Below are 22708 nucleotides of genomic sequence, written 5' to 3'. Positions count from 1 at the left end.
GAAGCGCGCTAACCACTATACCACGGCGCCGGTGAATTGTTCTATCTTTTTTTGGAGACACAGGTTCTTAGGTAGGCTACTGTCTCTTTAAAACAATCATTTTACAAATTTTTATTATATATATTATAACCAATTTTATTTTTGACAGTAAAAAATCAACAACAGCGATTTCTTCGCCCAAACCAAAGGAATCTACAACAAACATAAATAATAATGAGATCATGAAGTTTAACAGAGCAGCAATTCTCTATAAAGAAGGTACTTACAGTAAAAGTGGTGCTTCAACTTATTATGACCATCATCACACAATTGGATCTCCTGGATGTTATGCCACATTGTAAAACATATATTTTAGAGTTATGTATATATAATCTGTTTGTTTTGTTATGACAATTTTTATTTTTGGTAAACTTAACCTACTATTTCATTCATTTATTCATAGAATCATATATTCATATTAGTAATAAGTAAGCTTCAAGACAACAAAACTGGTCTGCGAGATTATGTCTTACATTTTGATTTTTTATCTGACTTTGTGGGTTTTTATTTACTGTGTTGCTGATAATTTAAACAACCCATTAGTGACCACTGGGTTTGAAGCAATTGCCAAGTGTCTTGCTCGAGGACACATACGCCCACAATCCAGACCAAGAAACATTCATGCAATTGTTGTTAACGTTGGCTTCGTGCCCAAGATCACTTTTATCAAAGTTAATATTGTTTCTATGCCCAGATGCCAGCATTGAGTTATCGACGAGTCAAAGCTTGAATAGTTGTGAAGATGACGACCAACCTTCCACACCAGATCAACGAATCAAAAACGTAAATTTGAACCAAAATTTGTTTTGCAAGTCTGCACTAAGTTTGGTTTTTATCATTATACAAATGTTGTACATTCATTTTACCAACAGATACAGTATGCATATATATAAGTTTTTTGAATGGAATATTTTTAATTATAAGCCATAGATTTTTGTGTAATAGTAATGAACCAACCTAAAATCTCTGAATCTCAGGTCTTATAGCGAGTTACGCTATGGGCCTCACTATAAAATAAAATCATGGACTTTTTTGTTTAGAGCGAGAGCTTTGCAGCTGACCACTTGCTGGCAGTAGAGAGCAAACCACCACCAAAGAAAAAGTTCCGTGTTGAAGACGAATCAATTTGTTCCGAGAATAAAAGTCAAATAAAGAAACGGAAGGGAAATTTTACAAACAAAGCAAATGTAAGATGTCATGTCATGTTTAACTGTTGTGTTTGTTCGTTATGATTTCGATATGTAAGATGTAGATTCACAACTTAGTTTATTTGCTCTGCTGTTGTGTTGTATATACCTTAACCTAATATATTGTATATATATATATATTGTTGTATGTGTGTATATCGTATATATTGTTGTATGTAGGCCATTAGGTAAACGTAAATTGTATATTGCTTCTAATGAATGAGGTTTTTAAATCATTGGTTCTTGTTTTACCTGTTTGTTTAATAACAATTTCCTTGTAAGTTATATACAGTAATGTATATATGTATCATTTGTATAGAGAGAGCGGTCAGGTTCATATATCACACAGGTTTTTACTTATTTGTGAAAAATATATTTGTTTCAAGTTATAGAAGGTATATATTATGTATGTATATATAATATACAAAAATATATATGTAATTAATATGACAGAGAGATCATATATTTCAAAGGTTTTACTTATTCGTTGGAAATTGTATTTTTTTCAAGTTATATAAGTAAAATACTTCAGATATCAACTGGTTCGGTCACCACAATCTCACAAAAAGCCCAAGATATTCCGAAGATGCCGTTCCCTGTTGGTGATAGTGAGAATGATGGGAAGGAGTTGTTTGAATGGTTGATTCATCCTTACACAAGCCACAAGTTCTTCAAGTAAGTTTGTTGGTGAAAATCATTCTGTGTGTTTTGGGTTGAATTCCCTGGTTAAGTTTTTATTGTGTTATATCTAAGGTTTAGAGTGTTTAGGAATTCATATATATAACTAATTTATCCTCGCGTGGCGGGAAACGACAGTTGTTAACTTGTTATAACGTGGGTGTTCTGTTTCATACACCTTTGCCTGCTACTGAGTTACCATGTATGTAACTTTGTTTGACTATCCTTGCAACTCAAAAAAGATTGTTATTTTGTTTTACTCAAATAAAAACAACTCTATATGACTTTGAAGCGCCAGTACTTAAAATAGAGCTGTTTTACAAATGCATACACCAATCAATGTTTACTCTCTAGTAAACTGTATGTACACTGTTATTATATGTTTAATATTCCATTCACCCAGGGACATCTGGGAGTCGCGCCCACTCCTTGTGCTTCGACATTGTCCTCGATATGCTGATGGTTTGTTCAGCACCAAGGAGATGAATCGAATATTAAACGAATGTAACGTCCGATATTCCGTTAACTTGGATGTCACTACTTACCAGAATGGAAGAAGGGAAACTCATAATATTGATGGGAGAGCTTACGCTCCTGTTGTGTGGGACTATTTTAAGGTGAGGCCAATATTTTACTAACACAGAAGTTACAACAATAAGGATTAGTTTCTATCAAGACATGCAAATCATCAAAATGTACGAAGTAATGAAAAGACACCAAACACCGGTGGTCCCCTGCTCAATTAATAAAATAATCTTAATTTTTTTACCATATTTACGTTTGTTTTTATTCACTGCAACTTTTGCAGGTGTTACCCTTTAAAAATATGTTTATTTTTGTCTTATTCAAATCTGTTTGTTTTATTCTTTGTGATGTAATAATATACCTTATTATTGATCTCAAAAATATCATTATTACATCATAGAATGGATGTTCGATTCGGTTGAAAAACCCTCAAGCGTTTTCGAAACCCGTGTGGAGATTATGTGCGACTCTACAAGAGTTCTTCAAGTGTATGGTTGGGGCCAACACGTGAGTTATAAATTCAATGGTTTTGTAAAAAATATTTATAATGTGCAACATAATGTTTGCCAATATATCCTTCCTTGGCCTATTTTCACTAAGTGAGCAGAGGTCTGGTTGTCCACTATTTGAAGTTTGGGCACTTACATTACAGTTGTATAGAATCTTGTTATGAGACATTACTCATTGTTATGCAATAATGCTTGTATGTTGTTGTTATGTCCTTTAATATACTTACCATAATACCATGTCCTTTGAAGAAACACCTTAAACCCCATTATAAATAAAACCGGAGGAAGAAAAAAGAATGTAACTTACTTTATTCTCGCGTGCCTTTTTTTTTTTTGGGGGGGGAAAAAAAAAAAAAAACCCGTGCCAGCTTACGAGTTACTATATGTTACTTTGTGAATGAACTTGTTAAGAAACGTAGGCACTTCTTCTCTGATCTAACCCACTCACACTGCAGGTACCTCACCCCACCAGGAACGCAAGGGTTCGCTCCACATTATGATGACATTGAAGCGTTTGTGTTACAACTTGAAGGGAAGAAGGAATGGACGTTGTATTCGCCTCGTAGCGGGAAGGAAACCTTACCCAGATATTCAAGTGGTAAGGCTGGTTGTATTGGTTGCATTATTTCTAATATTAACAAATAAGGAACCACAGCAGGGTAAAATCTGGGGTGACATTGTTAAAATGTAGTTACACTCATGGTTGTCAAACATAGGGAACCTCATTGATTAATGTGGTGAATGCAAAATACTTTGGCTCTGCTTGTTTGTATAGACACCTAACAGCAGGGTAAAGTCTGGGGTGACATTGTTAAAATAAAGTTACACTCATAGTTGTCAAACACAGGGAACTCTCCTGGCCTCCAAAGCCTATTTTTATTTCTGGCCACTCTGCTTGACAAGTTTTTTGAAATTAGTAGGTATGGCTGATAATATGGCTGATAATTTGGGCAAGTCTTGTACAAGTACACATACGCCAACAGTGGTAGCAACATCATTTACAGTATCAATAGCGGTAACCAAACTATCAGCATTCATTTCCACACGTAGGGAACTTCACTGCAGACGAGATAGGAGATGAGATCTTCACCCAAACACTGGAGGCGGGAAACCTTCTATATTTTCCACGAGGATACATCCATCAAGCGAAGGCGTTACCCGACACTCACTCATTGCATGTAACAATATCCATGTATCAGAGGAATTCATGGGGGGACTTGCTGGAAAAGGTTCGGAATTTTGTTTTGTTCCTTGAACAATATTTGAATATAACATGATTGTGGTTTGAAGATTTATCTTTGTGTGGTGGGGTAACAACAACACTTGTGGGTAATTGTTTACTGTACAGATGATATTTAAATAATCCATTAGAGAACGCTGGGCTAAAGTTGTAAAGGTTCTTGCCCAAGCACACACACACACTCACAATGGTAGCAGCACCGCACTTATAAGTTAGTATATGTCAGCTTAACATTGCGCATAAGGCACCTCCTATATCTTTTTGTAATAATTAGTTTTAATTATTGGGAGTACAGAGCTGCACTGCAAATTCTCAGTGTGACCTAATGGCTTGCATGATATAAACAATTACTACTGTAAGCAACTTAACCTAACGCATTCGACACTCATAACAAACCTTGAATTTAGAGCAATGGATGTTAGATGTCTTGCCAAACACATGCTCACAGCATTGGGCCTTAAACCCAGTACCCTCTGATTACAAGTGAGCACTCCAACCACTGATGCCATATGACCGACTATATTCATGTTTCTAAGCAGCTCAACTTATACCCTACCCCCTAAACACATAAGTAACCTCCTACCCCCCCCCCCAGTTACTACCCACCACGCTACAGAACGCTATAATTGATGACGTCGAGTTTAGAAAGGGACTTCCCCTGGATTATCTTAGTTTGTTTGGGGAACAAAACTGTGACAAGGTATTGTGATGTCATAATGTTCATTGTTATACACATCTGTATCTTAATACCACATTGATTCAACCATTACATCATGTATGTCTTAAGGTGGCTGTACATAGTATCCGGCATGAGAATTGGCTCACGAAATCGTATGCAAACCCATTACCGAGTTCCGCATGTGGCATTAAAATCCGAACAAAACAGACAAAATGGACAAATTCCGGTTACTGTGTACAACCACCTTTATTGTTTTATACTACGACAACTAGCAATTACTCGAGTTCTTATATATATTGTTACTGCCAGCTGTGGTATATTGGTGAAAGAGATTCCTCCGGAATTTAGTTTAATATCCCACGTTTTGACAATTTTAAAAGGCATATTATTAAAATGTAAAGTAATTTATTTCCTGTCTAGTAATTTTGGTTTTACTCGCTACCCTACATCATTACCAACCATCGTTACCAACACATACTTCCCCAGCATCCAGATAGAAGAAGAGCCTTCATGGGGAAGATCAGTGATTTGTTCCGGAGGTTAGCTGATAAGGTTGATATAGATGCTGCCGCCGATGAACATGGAATCAACTTTCTACACGATGCTATGCCTCCTTATATGACGCAAGGTGACGTCATGTGTGAATCGTCGTTGCCACCATTGTGGGCGTATGTGCCTTCGACATTGTTAATATACCTTCACATTGTTAATATACCTTCACAGATGAAAAGTCTCGATCAATTCATGGCTGTGACGTAGGCATGACGTCACCGGGAACCCCCACCCACTATATATGCGACATCGATGAAAAAACTCGGATTCGCGTTTTACGGAAGAACGCGCTTCGTATTGTTGCGTCACAGAACGACACGAACGACAATTCGGTTGTCCAAGTTTTCCATTGTGTGCAAAATCCAAGGTTCGGTGTGATTATGACGTAATAGTTGGCATCATTTGTCGGCACAGTAGGATAATGATTACCGTTTCTGTCTAGCCCAGAGGTGACGGGTTCGAATTGTGGTGTTGCTACCATCGTAGGCGTAAGTGTCTTTGAGCAAGACACTTTACGGCAATTGCTCATAAGCTGACACGGGGTGTATAAAATAAAACCCGCGTTATAACCACTGCGCCGTCATACGAGGATAAATAATTTGCATTCACCACCAACAATACATTACAGAGTTTATCATCAAGAAGAAAAGAAAACTTTTGAAATTCTTCGACAGTTTGCCCCTGCTCTAGAATTCCTTATTCATAAATATCCTTGTTACGTCACAGTGGGTAGTCTTCCACTTGATTCAAACGAAGACAAGGTAATTATGACGTCATATTGGGTATGACGTAACAATCACTCCATTGTTTGCAGGTCAACTTAGCGATTTCGCTTTTCGAGAAAGGAATTTTGGTGACGGAGGAAAAAATAAAAATGCTGAGTAATCCCTGACTCTCTAGCGTCACGGTGCTGATCTTTATCTTTGATGACGTCATCATGAAATGTAAAAACCGCGCCAGTTGCATGACGTCATTTGCACCATTATGTCAATTCTTTGTTCATCATAATCTCTCCTGTTGTTCGCTGTCAGTTGCATCGGCTGCCATTATTTGAATAATTTCGATTTACGGCTAATTGTGACGTAATAAACCCTTCTATCGTCAATTCTCGAACCTCACGATCTACATCGATATCACGTGACATTTTGGTTGACATTATAGTGACGTCACAGACGCCGGAAGTTGTAACAATCAGCGTCGCGCATGTGGTTGTGTTGATACAACAGGGACGGAGTTTGAATCAACAGTTTGTGAGAAGTTGGTTTGAAATGAAATGTCATCAATTTAGAACAGAAAGTATTGGCTTTCGGTTTAAATTGGAAAGTTTGTGATTTTAATGATCTGTGTTTTGGTTTTCGCATTAAGTGTTCCTAAATATGCAGCAAGCAAAAAAACGAGGTTTACTAATAGCGTAGAAAACAGATAAGTCACTTATAGTCGGTTTCATATTTTAGTTTCGGGTGTTTTTGTAACATTTTATGAGTTTTGTTTCATGCGCAGAACATTCGATGTTTGCAAAGAGTTTTGTTGCGTGCAGTTATACAATGTCTCCATTATGATATAATTGCATCAGTTTGTCTGTTTTATTAGTTTGAAATAACAAACATCAATGCTAATTTTGCATTAGATGTATTAGTGTAGTTGTAACATAGTTATAGTACTGTGGGGTAAAATGGATACCACCGTTAGCACACGATGTCCCATATTTCCCGATCATGGTTCTACCAATTAACAACTCTTTTTTAGAGTCGTGAGAAACGGGTATATAAGTCTTTAAATATTCTTGTTTTACTACTAAATGGAACGCTAAAAGAGAATAAATGACCCCAATCCACCATATATCAAACCTAATAACACACCAACGGTATTATACCGCCATAATAGCTTTGGTCGTGCCATTATAAACATTCGAATCTCTTTACATGGTAAGTTCTAAGTTAGCTGCAGGCTATTCGAACCTTTGTTATTAAGTATTGACGGTGTTGGTAGTTTATTAATTTAAGAAATGTTTTCGATCACCGGTTTATCACGTGACGAAAACAAGTGCTACGTAATACGTAACCGACCGACAGTGTCCAACGTATTGCTTCAATCTATTTTTTATAAGAGACTAATGATGCCGTTTTAGGCGGAATATATATCTTACAGCATACAATTCATAACAGTTGGTTTTCGTTTGTAACATATTTCGTAACACTTGATCCTGACTGTTATTTGGTTACAATAATCGTCCAACTTCATGAGCATTAATAGATCAGAGCTTATAGATTCACGGATTTTAACTCAGTTTCATCACATGATATAATGAGGTTAACATTCCAAAAAATACACTCTAATGACGTCACTATGACACATGTTACGCCACAATATGAACTTTTATAATCAAATACGCACGTTATGTCGATGTTTCGTTGGATTGTGAGTCATGTATGGGCATTGTTGCGTCACAGTTCGACTGTGCGTGTTCGAATGTTGCCGCGGAGGTTTGTTACGTCATAAGCGCGTGGTTATTCTTTTAACGAAACATCTTAAATGGAAAAATGTTGAATTAACAACGTCGGTTGCGTGATGACGGGTATTGTGGTGTGCCGCATGAATCGGTGTGTGGATTATATTTCGATTCAAACGACTTATTCATCTGTGACGTCACCATCACAGTTCTATTTCCGCTTTTCACGGTTCATTGCATTTTACTTCGATACAGAGCGTGAGGTTTGCAGTCGTTTCAATGATGTTTATGTGCCAGGTGCAGAACCAATGGTGTTAAGGACGTTCACGTTTCGTTAGTGGTTTACATGTATGTTATAACTTGACAGTGAGCATGAGGTATATGAATACACCATGTGTGCCCGGTGTATAAGAAGACACCCATGTTATAACTCGACAGTGAGCATGGGGTGTATAAATGCACCATGTGTGCCTGGTGTATAAGAAGACACATAGTTATAACTCAACAGTGAGCATGAGGTGTATGAATGCACCATGTGTGTCTGGTGTATAAGAAGACACCCATGTTATAACTCAACAGTGAGCATGAGGTGTATGAATGCACCATGTGTGTCTAGTGTATAAGAAGACACATAGTTATAACTCAACAGTGAGCATGAGGTGTATGAAACTATGAATACTATGTGTGTCTGGTTTATAACAAGACACCCATGTCATAACTCGACAGTGAGCATGAGGTGTATGAATACACTTGTAGCATGTTAATATCTTTCCAGCTTATATAATAATGTAACACGTGTGCCACATTATTACTCCATATGATTGTAGTTACCGCATAGGGATTTGAACCTAGTACCTCAGTAATACACATCAAAGCATGCGGTGTCAAATACCATGGTTGGTTTATCTTCAAAGCTTCTCTTAATCTGAAGTGGTTAGCCACATGGGATTGTTACGTTGTCGTGCGTCATAATGTACTCTTGGGACCACGTGACGCATTAATATTGACGTCACATGAATCATTTTACGCGTGGATGATTTTCACGCATGATTAGTTTGAGGAAAATTAAATTTAAAATATGTTGATTTCATAACGTTACATTGTGTTTATCTCTAACACCAAAGATCAGATTATTTCTTCAGCGGCAAAAACAACAGTCGTTAAAATCACGTATTGGTAAAAACTATTCAAGCGAAAGTGTGAAATAAAGTCGTGACTGCTAAACCAGTATATATTTAAGTCTAACCACGTGAGAAGTTAGAACTAAATCAAAGTTTGCGCATTGTCACGTCATACGTGATATTTATTTACAACCACGTGGTTTGTAGCCGTGGCAACCAAGTAAAAATAACCAAAGTTATTCACGTGATTTATTGGAAGCTAAAAATATCGCGACAGGTTCCCGTAAGCGAACCCACGCTGCTATTTATGACATCCTAATCGCGTTTATGACTAAATTAAGAGTTTCGTTCCCGAAATAACCGAAGTTGGGTTTGAACGCTTTCAACAATCTGTTTTAAGACGTTTGAATTACATGCACACTGTTGTAACGTATAAGAAAAAATATCTACACCCAGCGTTGTTCAGCGCAGATCAGCGTGGACATTTCTTTGTTTGTTCTTTCAAGCCGCGTTTACACTACTGCGTAGCTTGCATTGTGACGTAACATCACGTGGGTAAAATTCAAGTTTTCAATTCACAAATTCAACAACGTAGTTTTACGTAATAATGGAAGTATTTCCACGTAACAAAACGAATATCGTGACGTTATTTCCCGGTGTTTGTTTGTTACATAAACAATTGTTTCTAAAATCTAGTAATTGTGAATCACAATTACTTGTTAAGCCTGGTGTATTGTTTCGTCACAACCCGCAAGGGATCGGGTTGATCATTGTTATTCAGTTCGAGAAAGTGTTCTGGTTATTCGGTCACAGAGGCTTTATGACGCGCATGTGTTGTATGAGCATCGATTGCGCGAAGCGTTCTCTCTACTTTCTTTTCAAACGCGCGACCTCTGAAGCGTGTCGCTAATCGGCGTCTTACGTCACAGTCGATGGCAACGCACGTCACAGAGGAGACGCGATATTCGGCGCTGTGTTCATTCATTGCTTCTGGCGACTTCGGGGTATGCGCCTCGTGTTCATTGTCCTCTAGTGTGATGTCACAGTGAGCATGTGTTACTTCTATGACAGCATAATGCAGATTTTTCCACTTTCCTATATTAGGAAAGGTTTCATTATAAATGGCAAGGTAGTGTAGGTTCAGTTGGACTTAGCGCAACTTAGCCAAGCGTAGCGTAATAATCGATTAAGATAATCGAACAGGAAGTTGTCGATTGTTAACGATAACGAACAAAGGGTTGATGGAATTAAACAATGAACGGTTGTTTAAAAACAATGGTTTGTAATTATCAACGAAACAATGTGATTGTGACGAAATAATGGATTTTGAAGTTTTATGAATGGGGTTTGTACCTTGTACAAACATGATTGTGACGTAAACAAATATCGTTTGTAGGATAGTCAGGGATGGTCTGTGACGTCACATATAGGATTGTAGATTTCGTAAGGTTTCGAAAGACAGATGTTCCAAGCTTAATTGTTGTTTTCGTTTTTTCGATATTGAACAATAACATGGCTTCCAATTATAACGTAATAATCACTGTTGTTGTTCATTATAACAAGACGTTTTTTTTTAACCAGCTGTCCAAGGCAGCTGTTATTTATGTACGGACACGCATGGATGGTTTCCAACATACGTATGCTGTGACGTAAATACAGGTCACGTGGTCGGATGTTAAAATTGTTTCGACAGATTGTTGTAAAAAGGATAGACAAAATACGGTCGTTAACATTTTCATAAAATATTGGAAAGATATGGCAACCCGCGATACGACGACTCGAGAAGTATCAAAACATTCCATGAGTTACCACAATGGAACAGACTCCTTCTGTGACGCAATAAGACTCTGTATGACGTCAGAGAGTCGAATGTTTTTTCGCGCTGTCTGTTTTTCCCCCACGCGACGTGACAAACGGATTTCGCTTACTTGAGATTAAATTTCATCACAGTAGGCGCGATTGCCACGTCATAACTTGTGTTGTTTACGTAATAATGAAATGTACCTTAAAGTTGTTGCGAAACAAAGGCTCTTGTTTGATCATAACAACTCCCTTTGTTAACAGACAATAGAGATATGCTACAAACGAATCTGTAAGTGTTAGTTACGTCACAATCGGAGTACAAAGTATACTGACGTCATCGGTTACTATGGTGATGGCCGAACCCCGTCGTTGTCCTATCCGTATCGGATTCTATGATGTCATAAGGACAATTGGAAAAGGGAATTTCGCGGTTGTGAAACTCGCGCGACACCGAATCACTAAAACAGAGGTATGTGTGACGTCATAATAGAAATACTCGAGAATAAGTCAATTATATTTTTCGTTTTTATAACAATCAAAAATTTAATAAATAATTCAATCGTCGCAATGGTGGCAATCATCATTATGACGTGTGTAGTGCATTTGTGACGTACAATGTATCGAATTTACTGCATTATTAATGTGACAATGGCAAAGTATATTTAACGCGAAAAAGAAAGTTATAACAATGCTGCACCATGACGTCATACATGTGTTGATTGTTGTACGTGAATCAAACATTGTGACGTCATATAACATGCGCGAGTTTGTTTGTCATTGTTATTATCGCGGTTATCTTGTGATGTAACAATCGCTGTTACCGCGGTTGTTCTGTTTGTTACGTCACAAAGCGATTTCTTTTAAAACAATCCTAAAGAAAAATTATATTGTAACGTCATATTTTAAATTATGAAATCATTTGTTTTGTTAATAGTGACGTCATAATTAAACGGCAGTGAAAACAATTAATTGTGACGTCATAGTCGCTGATAATGGTATTCACTTGTTTGACATTCCGAAACTTTTCCACGTGACAAAATCGTTCGACGCGATTTGATTATCTTGATCGCCGCAACCTGTTTATGACGTGCATTGACGTCATAATGTAGGCTTGTGCGCACGCGTTGCCGCGGTGGTCGCTGTTTATCCAAAGCTTACAGTCGGCAATTGAACGAAGTTTAAACTGAACATAAAACATCTTCGTTTCTTATTCATAGTTTTAATGTTGGAAAGATTTACATAACACAAGTTTTGTCTTCAAATGCAGTAGCGAAAAGAATTAGCAACAAACGACAGTCGTTTCACAAGCGGGGGTCGGTAAAAACTGTTGGACAAAGACGTGGCTGCTAAACTTGATAAAACGTCGAACTCATTTTATTTTTTTGCAATTAAAACCTCAAGCGAAAATAATTTCTCCATCGATTTGTAAAAACTCAAAACCATTAGAACGACATTTTTGTTTATCTTCCCCACTGTACGGTAAAGAAAGTTTCAATACAACGAAAAGAAGGACTCACGACAAAATAACAGTCTATAAAACAAGCTGTATCAAAGTAAATATTATTTAAAATGCGTTGCAGGGCACATTACTTACATACCCACAGTGAGTTGTAATTAATAACAAAATGATGTTAATTTAAAGAATGAATAAATATGCTAAAAGAGCTTGTTAATAAATTTAATGTTTTAAAGCCACGGAAAAATGGGAGTTAACATCAAAGCAACAATCGTTACCAAACGATATGAAATGAGCATTTGGTGAAATCTATTTTAAAAACGTGGAAAAAAACTGTAAAACAACAGTCGTTAAAACACGCTATGGACAAAAACAGCAATGTTGTTCAAAACGCGCTGTAAACGAACCCAATACACTTTGTTAACGAAGGGAAATGAATTGTAGCCGCAAAATAACAATCGTTAAAACACGCTGCGGATAATTGGATTGTTTCGCTGTTCATTAATTAAGAGTCGAAACTGTGAGAAAATGATTTTAGAATTCTAACAATCAACCTTTCCATTGTTGAAACAATGCCGATTGTTTGTTCAGCTTCTCATTAAAATTCATCATCGAATTCTCGCGCTTAATTGTCGATTATCTGCTTCATTGCCCTCTATTGTATGTATTTATTACGTTTACATAAAACGATCTCTTCATATTCATTGCCGTTTAATCTATCACCGCACACACGGTATTGTCATATGCGCCAATTGTCGCTGATATCTATTCTCTTCTGTTACGTAACTCGCGCAGGTATGACGTCACAATGAGGCCTGGATCGATAAGCCCCACCGACTTTTAACTCAATTAACCCAGGATTAGGAAACGCAGAAAACGTCTTAGAATGACGTCATAAAACGAAGCGAACTCTCTTATTGAGTTTGATTGTTATACTGTGACGTCATATCAACAGCAATTGTTTTATTCTGCAGGTCGCGATTAAAATAATCGAAAAATCTCATCTGGACCAATCGAATTTAAAGAAAATTTACCGAGAAATTCAAATTCTTAAATTATTGCGTCATCAACATATCATGAAGCTGTATCAGGTAAGGGGAAGTCCCGCTCATGCGAGACACCGTTAATTTTATACCGGGGTTTTCCATTAGTAACGAGAAGTAACTTTTCCTCGAACAAATTTAAGCTTTCCTGTTATGACTTACGAACGTAAACGTGAGATACGTGGAGTGACGTCGCGGCTGCTTTGTGTTACGTCATAGATGCATAAATAATACCACAAACAGTTCTCTTGAATAAAACACAAACAGTGTACCAGTACCTTGATAATGTAATACAAATACCGGAATCGGTTTAATAGTTTATGTATTTAGTTATTTTACAACAAAACCCGAGCTATTGTTAGTTTCGTGTTAAAAAAGCAAGCTCTTCTTGATATAATTTTTATGTTGATCCACTTGGTTATATTGAACTGTTATATTATTGCGTAATAGTTATCATTACGACGTCACACAGGTAATGGAGACAAGCACAACCATATATCTAGTGTGTGAATACGCGAGTCACGGGGAAGTCTTCGGTAAGTAAATAATTGACAACAAAAAAGGACTTTATGTACTCACGAGGCAATGACACTCGTTATAACACTGGTGTTTTGTTTCATACACCTCGTGCCCGTTAACGAGTTACTATTATAGCAGATATTTAAACCGGAAACGCGTCAACGTTCAATTTTCTTTTTATATTCCAGACTTTATAACACAAGAAGAGCGACTCCCGGAACCGAAGGCTCGTCGTATGTTTTATCAAGTTCTCTCAGCAATCGAATACTGCCATAAAAATAATGTCGTTCATAGAGATCTTAAGGTGAGATATAAATAGGGACTTGTCAACAGTTGAAAAATTTATGTCACTTAATTTTGATGCAACGAATGTCAGTACCTTATATGTAACTTTGTGAGTGATAGTTTTTCCCTTTGGCTGCCAACTTAGACACCCCATTAGTAAACACTCGGTTAAAGAACCGACGTCACATACCAACTGGCGGGGACCAAAGCTAGTAGAGCCGTTGGTACGAACCTTAAAAAACTTTCGATTACCGCTGTATTTAAAATGGCGGAAGAGAGTAAATCAGTAAGGGATTAAAATAGACGTTTATTTTAGTGCGTAAACATGTTACACCTTTGTAATGTTTATTTATTTCCAGGCTGAAAATCTTTTGCTTGATGGAAATGACAACATTAAACTCGCAGGTAAGGATTATAATATTATTTAAGCATAATATTGCATTGTTTTACCGTATATTGTGAAATTCTTGTTTATTTTTTGTATTAAAACCAACATTATTTTTTCACAAAATCATTTCTGTTCACAGATTTTGGGTTCGGAAATTTCTTTCAATCCGGTCAGAATTTAAATACGTGGTGTGGAAGTCCCCCTTACGCAGCCCCTGAAGTATTTGAAGGGAAACTTTATGAAGGACCTCAGCTTGATGTCTGGGTAAGCAACTAATCAGTCATACAGTAGACCGGGGTTTGAAGATTGGCATCGTTAAAATATAATATCCCATATTTCCTGATCGTGATTTTGCATTTGCCAATGCTTCTATTTAGAGCCTTGGTTTATGTTTTTAAATGGATTATCGTAAACGCAACATCACGCCAATATATATAGTTTATGTTAAATTATTATCAAGTGTTTTTATACAGAGCCTTGGGATTGTTTTGTACGTTCTCGTTTGTGGGACTTTCCCTTTTGATGGTTCAAATCTCGCAACATTAAAAGAACGAGTTCTTGCCGGAAGATTCCGGATTCCTTATTGGATGAGTGGAGGTAATGTATATTATGACGTAACAACAACATGCAACCTCATTTTGAAAACCGTGCAGATTCAAATAGCCGAGCGTAATAATCAATTGTTTTGTGAGGTCCATGCGGTAACAGCCTCTATGTCAGGGTAATAGGTCAACCCGCGCCTAAAGCATGTAGGCCTCATAGCCTGCCATGCTGTATAGGACCTCACCCGCGTAGAATAAGTAATCGATTGTTAATCATATGTCATCACAAGATTGCTTGAACAGATTGTGAGAACCTGATTCGTCGAATGCTTGTCGTAAACCCAAAGAAACGACTGACGATCAATCAGATTAAAAAGCACAAGTGGATGCAAACCTTTGCCGTGGTGAGTCCGTTGGTCGTTTACTTTGTAGGATTAATGTTGGTTCTACTACGCTACGTTGCCAGTTGTTTTGTAGATTCATTTTGATGTTTCGAATGTTATTGTGGATTCTGCAAAATATTTTTGCTAGAATGAGAATTTATTGCTATGACGTGAAGCATTATTTAGTTTTATACGCAATAATATTTTTCTTTAAAATATTAAAAGAAACACAGTATAATAAATCCAGTTGTAAAATCATTGTGACGTAATTAAGATGTTTACGACTTAGAAAGCGGAAGTGACGATGACGAAAAGCGACACCACGCACTTGACCGGCGGCCATTTTCCCGAGTTTAACGAACACGTGTTAAAGTTAATGCAAGGGATGGGAATTGGTCGTTCAAAGACCTTGGAGGTAACCATCTGAATGAGTTCATCAAGTTTTCCAACATATTGGAAAGCTTGCGATAACATGATGCATAGTATCTTAACTTGGTGTCGCGATTTTGGGGATGGATTTCCTTTTATATAGTGCTCTTTACTCAATACAAAGTTTTTTACTGTTTCTGGTTTGTTTACAAAACCACTTAACTGTGGATAGTAGTCTGCATTATAGGTTGTCTAAAACATATTTTTCTAACTTTGGCATGCAGTTCTGATTTCAACGCTTAATATTTTTTGACCTCTTAAGTTTAAAGTTTAACGGTTAAAATTTCCCACAAAGATAAACACAGCTATAAAACAAAGTTCATCGAGGTATATGTTAGGATGCGCTGTTACAACGTAAACAACATGTAGAACCGCATTCGGTTGATTTACGTCCATTTGCCGAGAAGTAAATATTTGATTTTTTTGCTGTATTGCAAAGAAATCCATTTATTTCGTGTCTTTGTAACGATTTTTACAAGCCTGATATCAAAGTAGTCGATTGGGTTTCTCAGAAGTGATGGTTCCACTTCATTCCAAACGCGGTTTAATCTTCGTTACCGCAAGACGTATCCAAATATTTGAACTTAACCAGCACAAGGTTTATACTTCGCATGGCTTCTACAAAATGCCAAGCACTTCCCTTTCACTTAAAACGTGAATTAACCCGAAGAAATTGATCGAGTCCCTCGAGCTGCGTCAATAGTTCTATTTCCTTTATATCAGTGATATCCAGCCATTTTTGTGGCAACTCGGATATTAAATATAAATTAATAGCGACGCTTTGCCAATCCAATTTCCAGAACTAAATATCCCACAACTATAAGCATAAACATAACATGACACAATCGCCAGGTGAAGGACAACCTAACCTAACCGAATCAAATGACTTTTTTGGATCGTTATACTTGTATATAGGCTAGGGGTTGGGAAGAACTGTCGTATACGGTGTTAGCTTAGTATCAAAACAAATATGGCCGAAGTATATGTTTGTTCATTCCTAATGAGGCAAATTTAATATTGATCCAAACATTCCAATCAGTGTGGATTTTTCTCATGACAAATAACAAACATAGCCAAGTATAAAATATGTCTGAGATTATGCAACTTAATTTTTTGTATGCGGTGGGGCAACGACAGTCGTTATATCACGGGTGATCTGTTTCATACACCTCGCTTATGAGTAATCACGTATGTTACTTTGTAATTGAATATTTTCGGGGGTTGTTTTCGAGTTTAAATCCTTTTATTACGTCACAGTCGCTACGAAAATCCAGCTACGATCACTTGTATGCTATCTACCACCTACTAGTGGACAGACTGAAACAACATCGCTCGAGTTTTCCAACTGATGGTAAATTTAAGTTCGAATCAAGTCAACGCCGACCTTCAAATATCGCGGAACACGCTTTATCAAATGTAAGGAATGACGTCAAGAACATTATGTCCATATTTGCGTAAAGAGAATCGTGTTTAATTTATGGCCTTCCACTCCAATATTCAAGATAACGCCTGTTGTTTCACACATATCGGGTAAAAGGGAATCTCCCATTACTTTTTATTTTACACATTTTTTACTTAATATATGGTAGGGTGGGGGAGATGGGACACCTTTAGCACTTAATATCCAAATATACTGATCGTGTTTTTAACAATATACAACGGTCTATGGGAGTCGTGAGGATACGGTTTATATTTTTTTGAATATTCTTTGTTTATTGCCAAATGGGACAAGGAAATAGAATGAAAAGTGTCCCATCTTTCCCCACTCTACTATACATTAAGATTCAATTGTTGAACACAACATTCATTTAGTTAATCTGTTAAAGTCACATTAGTGTAACCTCAGAAATGTTGCAGACCCATCAACCTCACGTCACCAGTGACGCCACACACAAGACTTTCAACCGTTACCACCCGAACCTCCCAATAACTTCTCAACATGGAACGATCACTGAAAACGATGCTGACGTCACGCAAACGAAGGATATTTTCTTACCCGATGAAGGTTTGAACGGTGAATATGTGTTGCATGTGTAAATGAACCAAGTTGACATTTTCGTTGATTTCGACTAAACACCTTGTACTTTTCATCTTTTCGAACAAAGAGAAGGGAAATTGACAGTCGTTAGAAACAACTAACCTCAGAGTTAGATTAATACTTTTATGTCAACAGGAATACTCATGTATTATAAAATGGGTGTTAACCCTTATTGATGTATTCTCCCTCTCCATCAGTATCAATATATAATTGGTGATCTTATATTGACAGAATGCGATTTTAAATAACATAAGCTGTTTATTCCAGACCTCCCATCAGTGAAAAGATCGTTGGTGACCTGTAATAACCCCATGACCTCTATTAACCCCGTGACGTCATATAAACCACCTGGGTCGCCCCCACTTAAACCCAGGTTCCATCACCCCATCCCCAAGTTACCCCACCAACCCTGGTCGTTTAATTCTGGGTTAATGGGGAGATCCCCCGCTTACCCCACCTCTCATCCCATAAGAATACGAGCCGAGGGAATTCCCCCTGTGACGTCAATAGACGAAGGCATCGAAACATCAGATGAACAATTAGCCATGGTGAGTTTCGAGTTCGTGGGGTGGTAGTAAGAAGTACTTTAACTTGATGGAACGGTCGTTTTACCGTTTCAACATAGCATATCACATTTGTTTATTTATTCGAAAACGATAGTGAAGATCACATGTATAAAGAACCAAGAGAAAGTATCAACAACAAAACGACAGTCGTTTACGACTCGGTCTTTCGCTTTTGTAAACTTTTTCAATCTTCGTTACCGAAGAGACAAAATAAAGTCGTTCATTCATTTATTCATAAACACCTATTAACACAACAGATCACACCCGAAGTAAAAGAAAGACGTCACACCTTGGTTGTTCCTGATATTGCCAATTTTTATACAACAATCAACGGAAATATGACGCAACTATCCGACACATCGTTAAGCACGTCACCCTCGGTATGTTGACGTCATAATCACTTTTTCCCTACGCTTATGACGTCATTGATTACGTCATATCTTCCGTCACCAGGCTATGACCGGAAGTTCAGGGTTCTGTCACGACAATTCAATCAGTGCTTTCTCTGAACCTCAAGATTGGAACGAGAATGAGTATAGTGACGTCACACTGACGCATAATACGGGCAATGACGTCACACCCACTGTTGTTTTGTCGCGCGTGGGCGCTGTTCACCACACCGACCAATCAGAAGCGAGAATCATGGAGAACCAGCGCCAACTACTAGACGTTTCGCCAACCGGTGAGTTGTATGTTATTTCTATTTGTATTCTTTTCCAGGTGTTGGACCTAACCAATATAAATAGAACGTACATACACAATTTCCTATATCCCAGGTCACATTACATGCCACGCTGTAGGGCTTCATCAATATAAAATAGAATAAAATGATATCCAATATATTTTATATTTAAACTTCTAACAAACTCAGGGTTTCGTGAAGGCCGAAGAGCCAGCGATGGATTACTGATGGTGGGGGAAACCCAAATCGCAGAACACCTTAAACGAATCACACGGACCCATGGGTTCCCAACGATCACACAGGTACTCTATTGCCTGAACCGATGCATGTACATTTACCGTAGTTTGGTTTGATGCAAGGTCCCGTTTGTTCATTGTTTTAATTAATTTGATTTACGTTATCGTGGTGGAAAAGATCTAGAAGATTTATAATACGAATGTTTTGTTAATTAAACTCTGCGGTTATTTTAAAACTTTCAATTTGTTTACAGGAAGACGTTAATGATTGTGGAGTTATCACGGAGGGGGATGTTCAGTACGGTGCTTTCCCTGTAAGTTTTTTTGATTCACTAACTGATTACATGTGTGGGGACGGACACCACTGGCAGTGCTTCCCGTCCATATAGAATATAGAACGCCTGAAGTATGAAAGACGTATCATCCAAATGTTGCTGTTATTGTTGTTGATTATTAAACATTAACAACATTTCTATTATACAGAACGCATTGTCGTCATCGTCGAGTCATGGGTACGATCATCGTACGATGACGTCACAACATCACGTGACCCAACACATTAATTTCAAACCTTACGTGTCATCGTATCGACGTCGTAGTCTGCAGGTGCCACATCTAGCAAGCGAAAGGTATTTAGATTAAGTTGAATAGATCTAACTTGTTCAATTTCGCGTGAAGCGTCTGTCGTTATAACACGAATGTTTCATACATTACGTGTCGGCTTATGAGTTACCACGTGTGTAACTTAATGAGTGAATATTTTTCTATCGAATATCCGGTCAGTAGCTAACTTGTGTGTGGCGTCACAATAGTTCTATATACCTCACAAAGAATTTAAACAATGTTCGCATTCTAATATTATTTCTCCAACAGTTGGTCGTCGCCGATGACGCAAGAATCCGGGGGATTCCCCCAACATAAGTCAGCCATAGATCAACTGTTGGCTTTCCAGAAATCTCAACAAGTGTGCGACCATAATGATAAACTTCAATGGTCGTCGTGGAAACCAGTAGAAGACAAAGAAGTTCCACTTCAAAAGTAAGTTATGTTAAACCATGGCATCGACGTTTTTACCGTTTTTTAAACAACTTTATTATTTAACAGGACCGATATCTGTTAAACCCCTAACACCTAGTTTTGAGTTAACATTAATCAACACCAATTTAACTCCTTACAATAGTCGTTTTTACGGTGTCGCCTCACATCCTCTTACGAGTAACCACGCATGTAACGTAAACTAACGCATTCCATTTTCTGCAGAATTCAAGCCGTGTCCCAACAACGACGAGATACAATTCCACTTCTAGCCAATCGAACGAGTCCCGCCCCGTTCTCAGTGGCATCTGACGAATCCATGACGAGAACCTCAACAGCCGAGCAAGCGAAACGCCAACCTAGCCTTCCTGTCAACCAGTTGTTGGGCCAACAAAGTCTCGTGCAGCAACTGCAACAAAGAAGGTGAGAACTGAGAATCAATGTTTATATTATGTTGTTGTCACCAGGTGTATGGAATATGAGTGTGAAAGGAATCGGTGTTTTTGTGTTTGTTGTCGTAAGGGTTGCTTTAAAGTGTTGTATATATTAGGGTGGGGTAAGATGGGACTTATTTTCATTCTCCTTTTTCGTCACACACAGCAAAACGGTAGTAAACAAAGAGTGTTTACAGAAACATAACCGTATCTTCACGGCTTATTTTCGTCCCAACGGTTTCCATCTTAACCCACAGTATTATGTATCCGAATACGTTATGAAACCATTAAAATATTACCACAAAGTAATTATTTCTTGATCATCAAACACCGCTATGTTAGTTCTCACAACCGAGATATAACAGCTGAGTTATCCTACTGCAGTTTCCCTATTTTACGTTTATAAAACCTTAGCTTAATTTTCCCAACTTGTGCAATATATTTAAAACGTTGTTTGTGTTAATAGATTGGAACGCCGACTCAAAGCTGCTCACCACATGCACCCAACATCGAGTTACCATCTTCCTGTACAAGAATTGGAGCATTTACGTATTGATGCCAACCACGGGATAGTGGGGGTCGCACCAGGCTTCGGGTTGGACGCTTTATCTTCAGACGAGCATATTCCACAGCAGAGCAACCTTACGAACCCTTTATTCGAAAGAGGAGGGTCGCCTGAATTGATACGATGTTTTCCAACTGCCACAGGATCGTTGCCAGTAAGCCCGTCGCATTATCCGAAGGAAGATCAAATTCCAACGCCATCCTGGAGCGGTAGTGCTGAGCATTACCCGATGGAGTACACCTTTACATAAAAATCATACTCTGTTTATTTGTTTTCTATGGTTCGAATGGTAGCCACTGTGAAAGCATTCAGCAGTCATCTACGTCATTTCTTCGCGGCGTACGGTCTCAGTGCCAAACAGCTGCAGTATTTATTATTCAACAAAGACCTAAAGCCAATGGGTCTAAAAACCGACCTAGTGGTGTTTTGCTCCAAAACGAAAATTTGAAATTCGAGTCGTTATTTCGTCACACTGTGATAACAATGGTGCCGAAAACGAACAAAACACTGAACTTGATTTATTTGTTCGTCCTTTAACTGCTGTCCACTTTGATATTGCGAGTTTGGTAACTACTTTATGTACTTATAATGGTCATATGCGGTATCCATTGTCAAGACGTGTTCTTTATTCGTCCGTGCTTTACCCATCTTTTGCACGTGCAATCCATCGCTTGTAGAAACACATTTACATTTGTCAAACACTTTGCCTGTTTTGTGTTGCAAGGCCACATTTATAAAAGTAGCGGAGTTTTCGCATCTCGCCGTAGCAACCAGGAGTTGCCACTAGTCTGCAGGTTATAAATTTGACTGAAGTTGCCCAGCAACGCGAGCATATAAGTAACATTCATTCAAGAATCTTAGATAGTGAATGTCATCATGAAAAGAATTAACCCCAGCGTTAGAGTTCTATGTCATTTAGTATTGTATAGTAGGTGGGGTACGATGGGACACTTTTAGCAAAACACATCTAAATATCCTGATCGTGTTCTAAATAATTAACAAAGGTATATGGGAGTCATGAGGATGCGGTTATACTCTTTAAATGATCTTTGATTACTACCAACTGGGATGAGAAATTAGGATGAAAGGTGTCGCATTTTCCCTCACACTTATGGGTCAATTCTTTCTGAGCATGACTTTATACGAGAAATGAAATAGAGAAATATTACTAACATATGTATCAGAAGAGAACTTAAAGTACTAAGAGTCTGATTGCTTTAAATAACTCTTTCTTCATTGCACGAAAGGGAAATGCGCTGAGCATTTGGATTTTTACTCCCCATTAAATTTATAGTTTTTGATTTCTATGTGGATTTCAAACAATA

The 22708-nt window shown here is 37.7% G+C and overlaps 2 protein-coding genes and 1 long non-coding RNA gene across 6 annotated transcripts in view; 2 read left to right on the top strand and 1 right to left on the bottom strand.

Annotated features, from left to right (window-relative positions):
* LOC100179691 (ribosomal oxygenase 1-like) overlaps positions 1-6536 on the top strand; it is an 8844-nt gene extending 2308 nt beyond the window's left edge. The window contains exons 4-16 of one of the 3 annotated variants that reach the window (XM_026838420.1): positions 149-258; positions 734-822; positions 1086-1226; positions 1759-1901; positions 2308-2521; positions 2830-2936; positions 3394-3536; positions 3989-4167; positions 4774-4878; positions 5344-5485; positions 5581-5776; positions 6038-6170; positions 6224-6536. In XM_026838420.1, coding sequence (XP_026694221.1) covers positions 149-258; positions 734-822; positions 1086-1226; positions 1759-1901; positions 2308-2521; positions 2830-2936; positions 3394-3536; positions 3989-4167; positions 4774-4878; positions 5344-5485; positions 5581-5776; positions 6038-6170; positions 6224-6301 — 1780 coding nt within the window. In that variant the 3' untranslated portion in view covers positions 6302-6536. Of the gene's footprint in view, positions 1-148; positions 259-733; positions 823-1079; positions 1227-1758; positions 1902-2307; positions 2522-2829; positions 2937-3393; positions 3537-3988; positions 4168-4773; positions 4879-5343; positions 5486-5580; positions 5777-6037; positions 6171-6223 lie in introns of all 3 variants that reach the window. The other 2 variants (XM_002119751.5, XM_026838419.1) reach the window with 2 other exon arrangements.
* On the bottom strand, positions 5105-22636 carry LOC108950264. The gene is made up of 3 exons (XR_001975149.2): positions 22419-22636; positions 19712-19713; positions 5105-5116 (listed from the first exon to the last, which is right to left on the bottom strand). It is a non-coding gene; the product is annotated as an uncharacterized LOC108950264 (long non-coding RNA).
* Positions 11022-22082, top strand: LOC100184385 (serine/threonine-protein kinase SIK2). 2 transcript variants are annotated; one of them, XM_018815517.2, is made up of 20 exons: positions 11022-11251; positions 13213-13329; positions 13754-13817; positions 13989-14104; positions 14445-14490; positions 14613-14737; positions 14947-15070; positions 15319-15419; positions 15688-15813; positions 17085-17243; positions 17685-17832; positions 18133-18413; positions 18689-18811; positions 18885-19113; positions 19303-19415; positions 19604-19663; positions 19833-19978; positions 20223-20387; positions 20610-20807; positions 21285-22082. In XM_018815517.2, exons 1-20 carry the CDS (start codon positions 11129-11131, stop codon positions 21631-21633), a joined length of 2913 nt encoding a protein of 970 aa, XP_018671062.1. In that variant the 5' UTR covers positions 11022-11128; the 3' UTR covers positions 21634-22082. The 2 variants fall into 2 exon arrangements, with proteins under 2 accessions (XP_018671062.1, XP_002121419.1); XM_002121383.4 differs by having other exon boundaries at positions 17685-17841.
* Positions 22637-22708: the final 72 nt, after the last annotated feature.

Source organism: Ciona intestinalis, unplaced genomic scaffold (genome assembly GCF_000224145.3).
Source record: "Ciona intestinalis unplaced genomic scaffold, KH HT000079.2, whole genome shotgun sequence".
Classification (NCBI taxonomy): domain Eukaryota; kingdom Metazoa; phylum Chordata; class Ascidiacea; order Phlebobranchia; family Cionidae; genus Ciona; species Ciona intestinalis.
The sequence above is the reverse complement of the archived record's forward strand: the minus strand, read 5'-3'. Positions and strand labels throughout refer to the sequence as shown.

Excerpts from the sequence above, each read along its gene's own strand:
- LOC100184385 (XM_002121383.4), top strand. The coding sequence starts at position 11,129 with ATGGTGATGGCCGAACCCCGTCGTTGTCCTATCCGTATCGGATTCTAT. Across the intron at positions 19,664-19,832 it reads TTCAGTACGGTGCTTTCCCT|AACGCATTGTCGTCATCGTC; the intron begins GTAAGTTTTTTT and ends TCTATTATACAG. Across the intron at positions 20,388-20,609 it reads AAAGAAGTTCCACTTCAAAA|AATTCAAGCCGTGTCCCAAC; the intron begins GTAAGTTATGTT and ends CATTTTCTGCAG.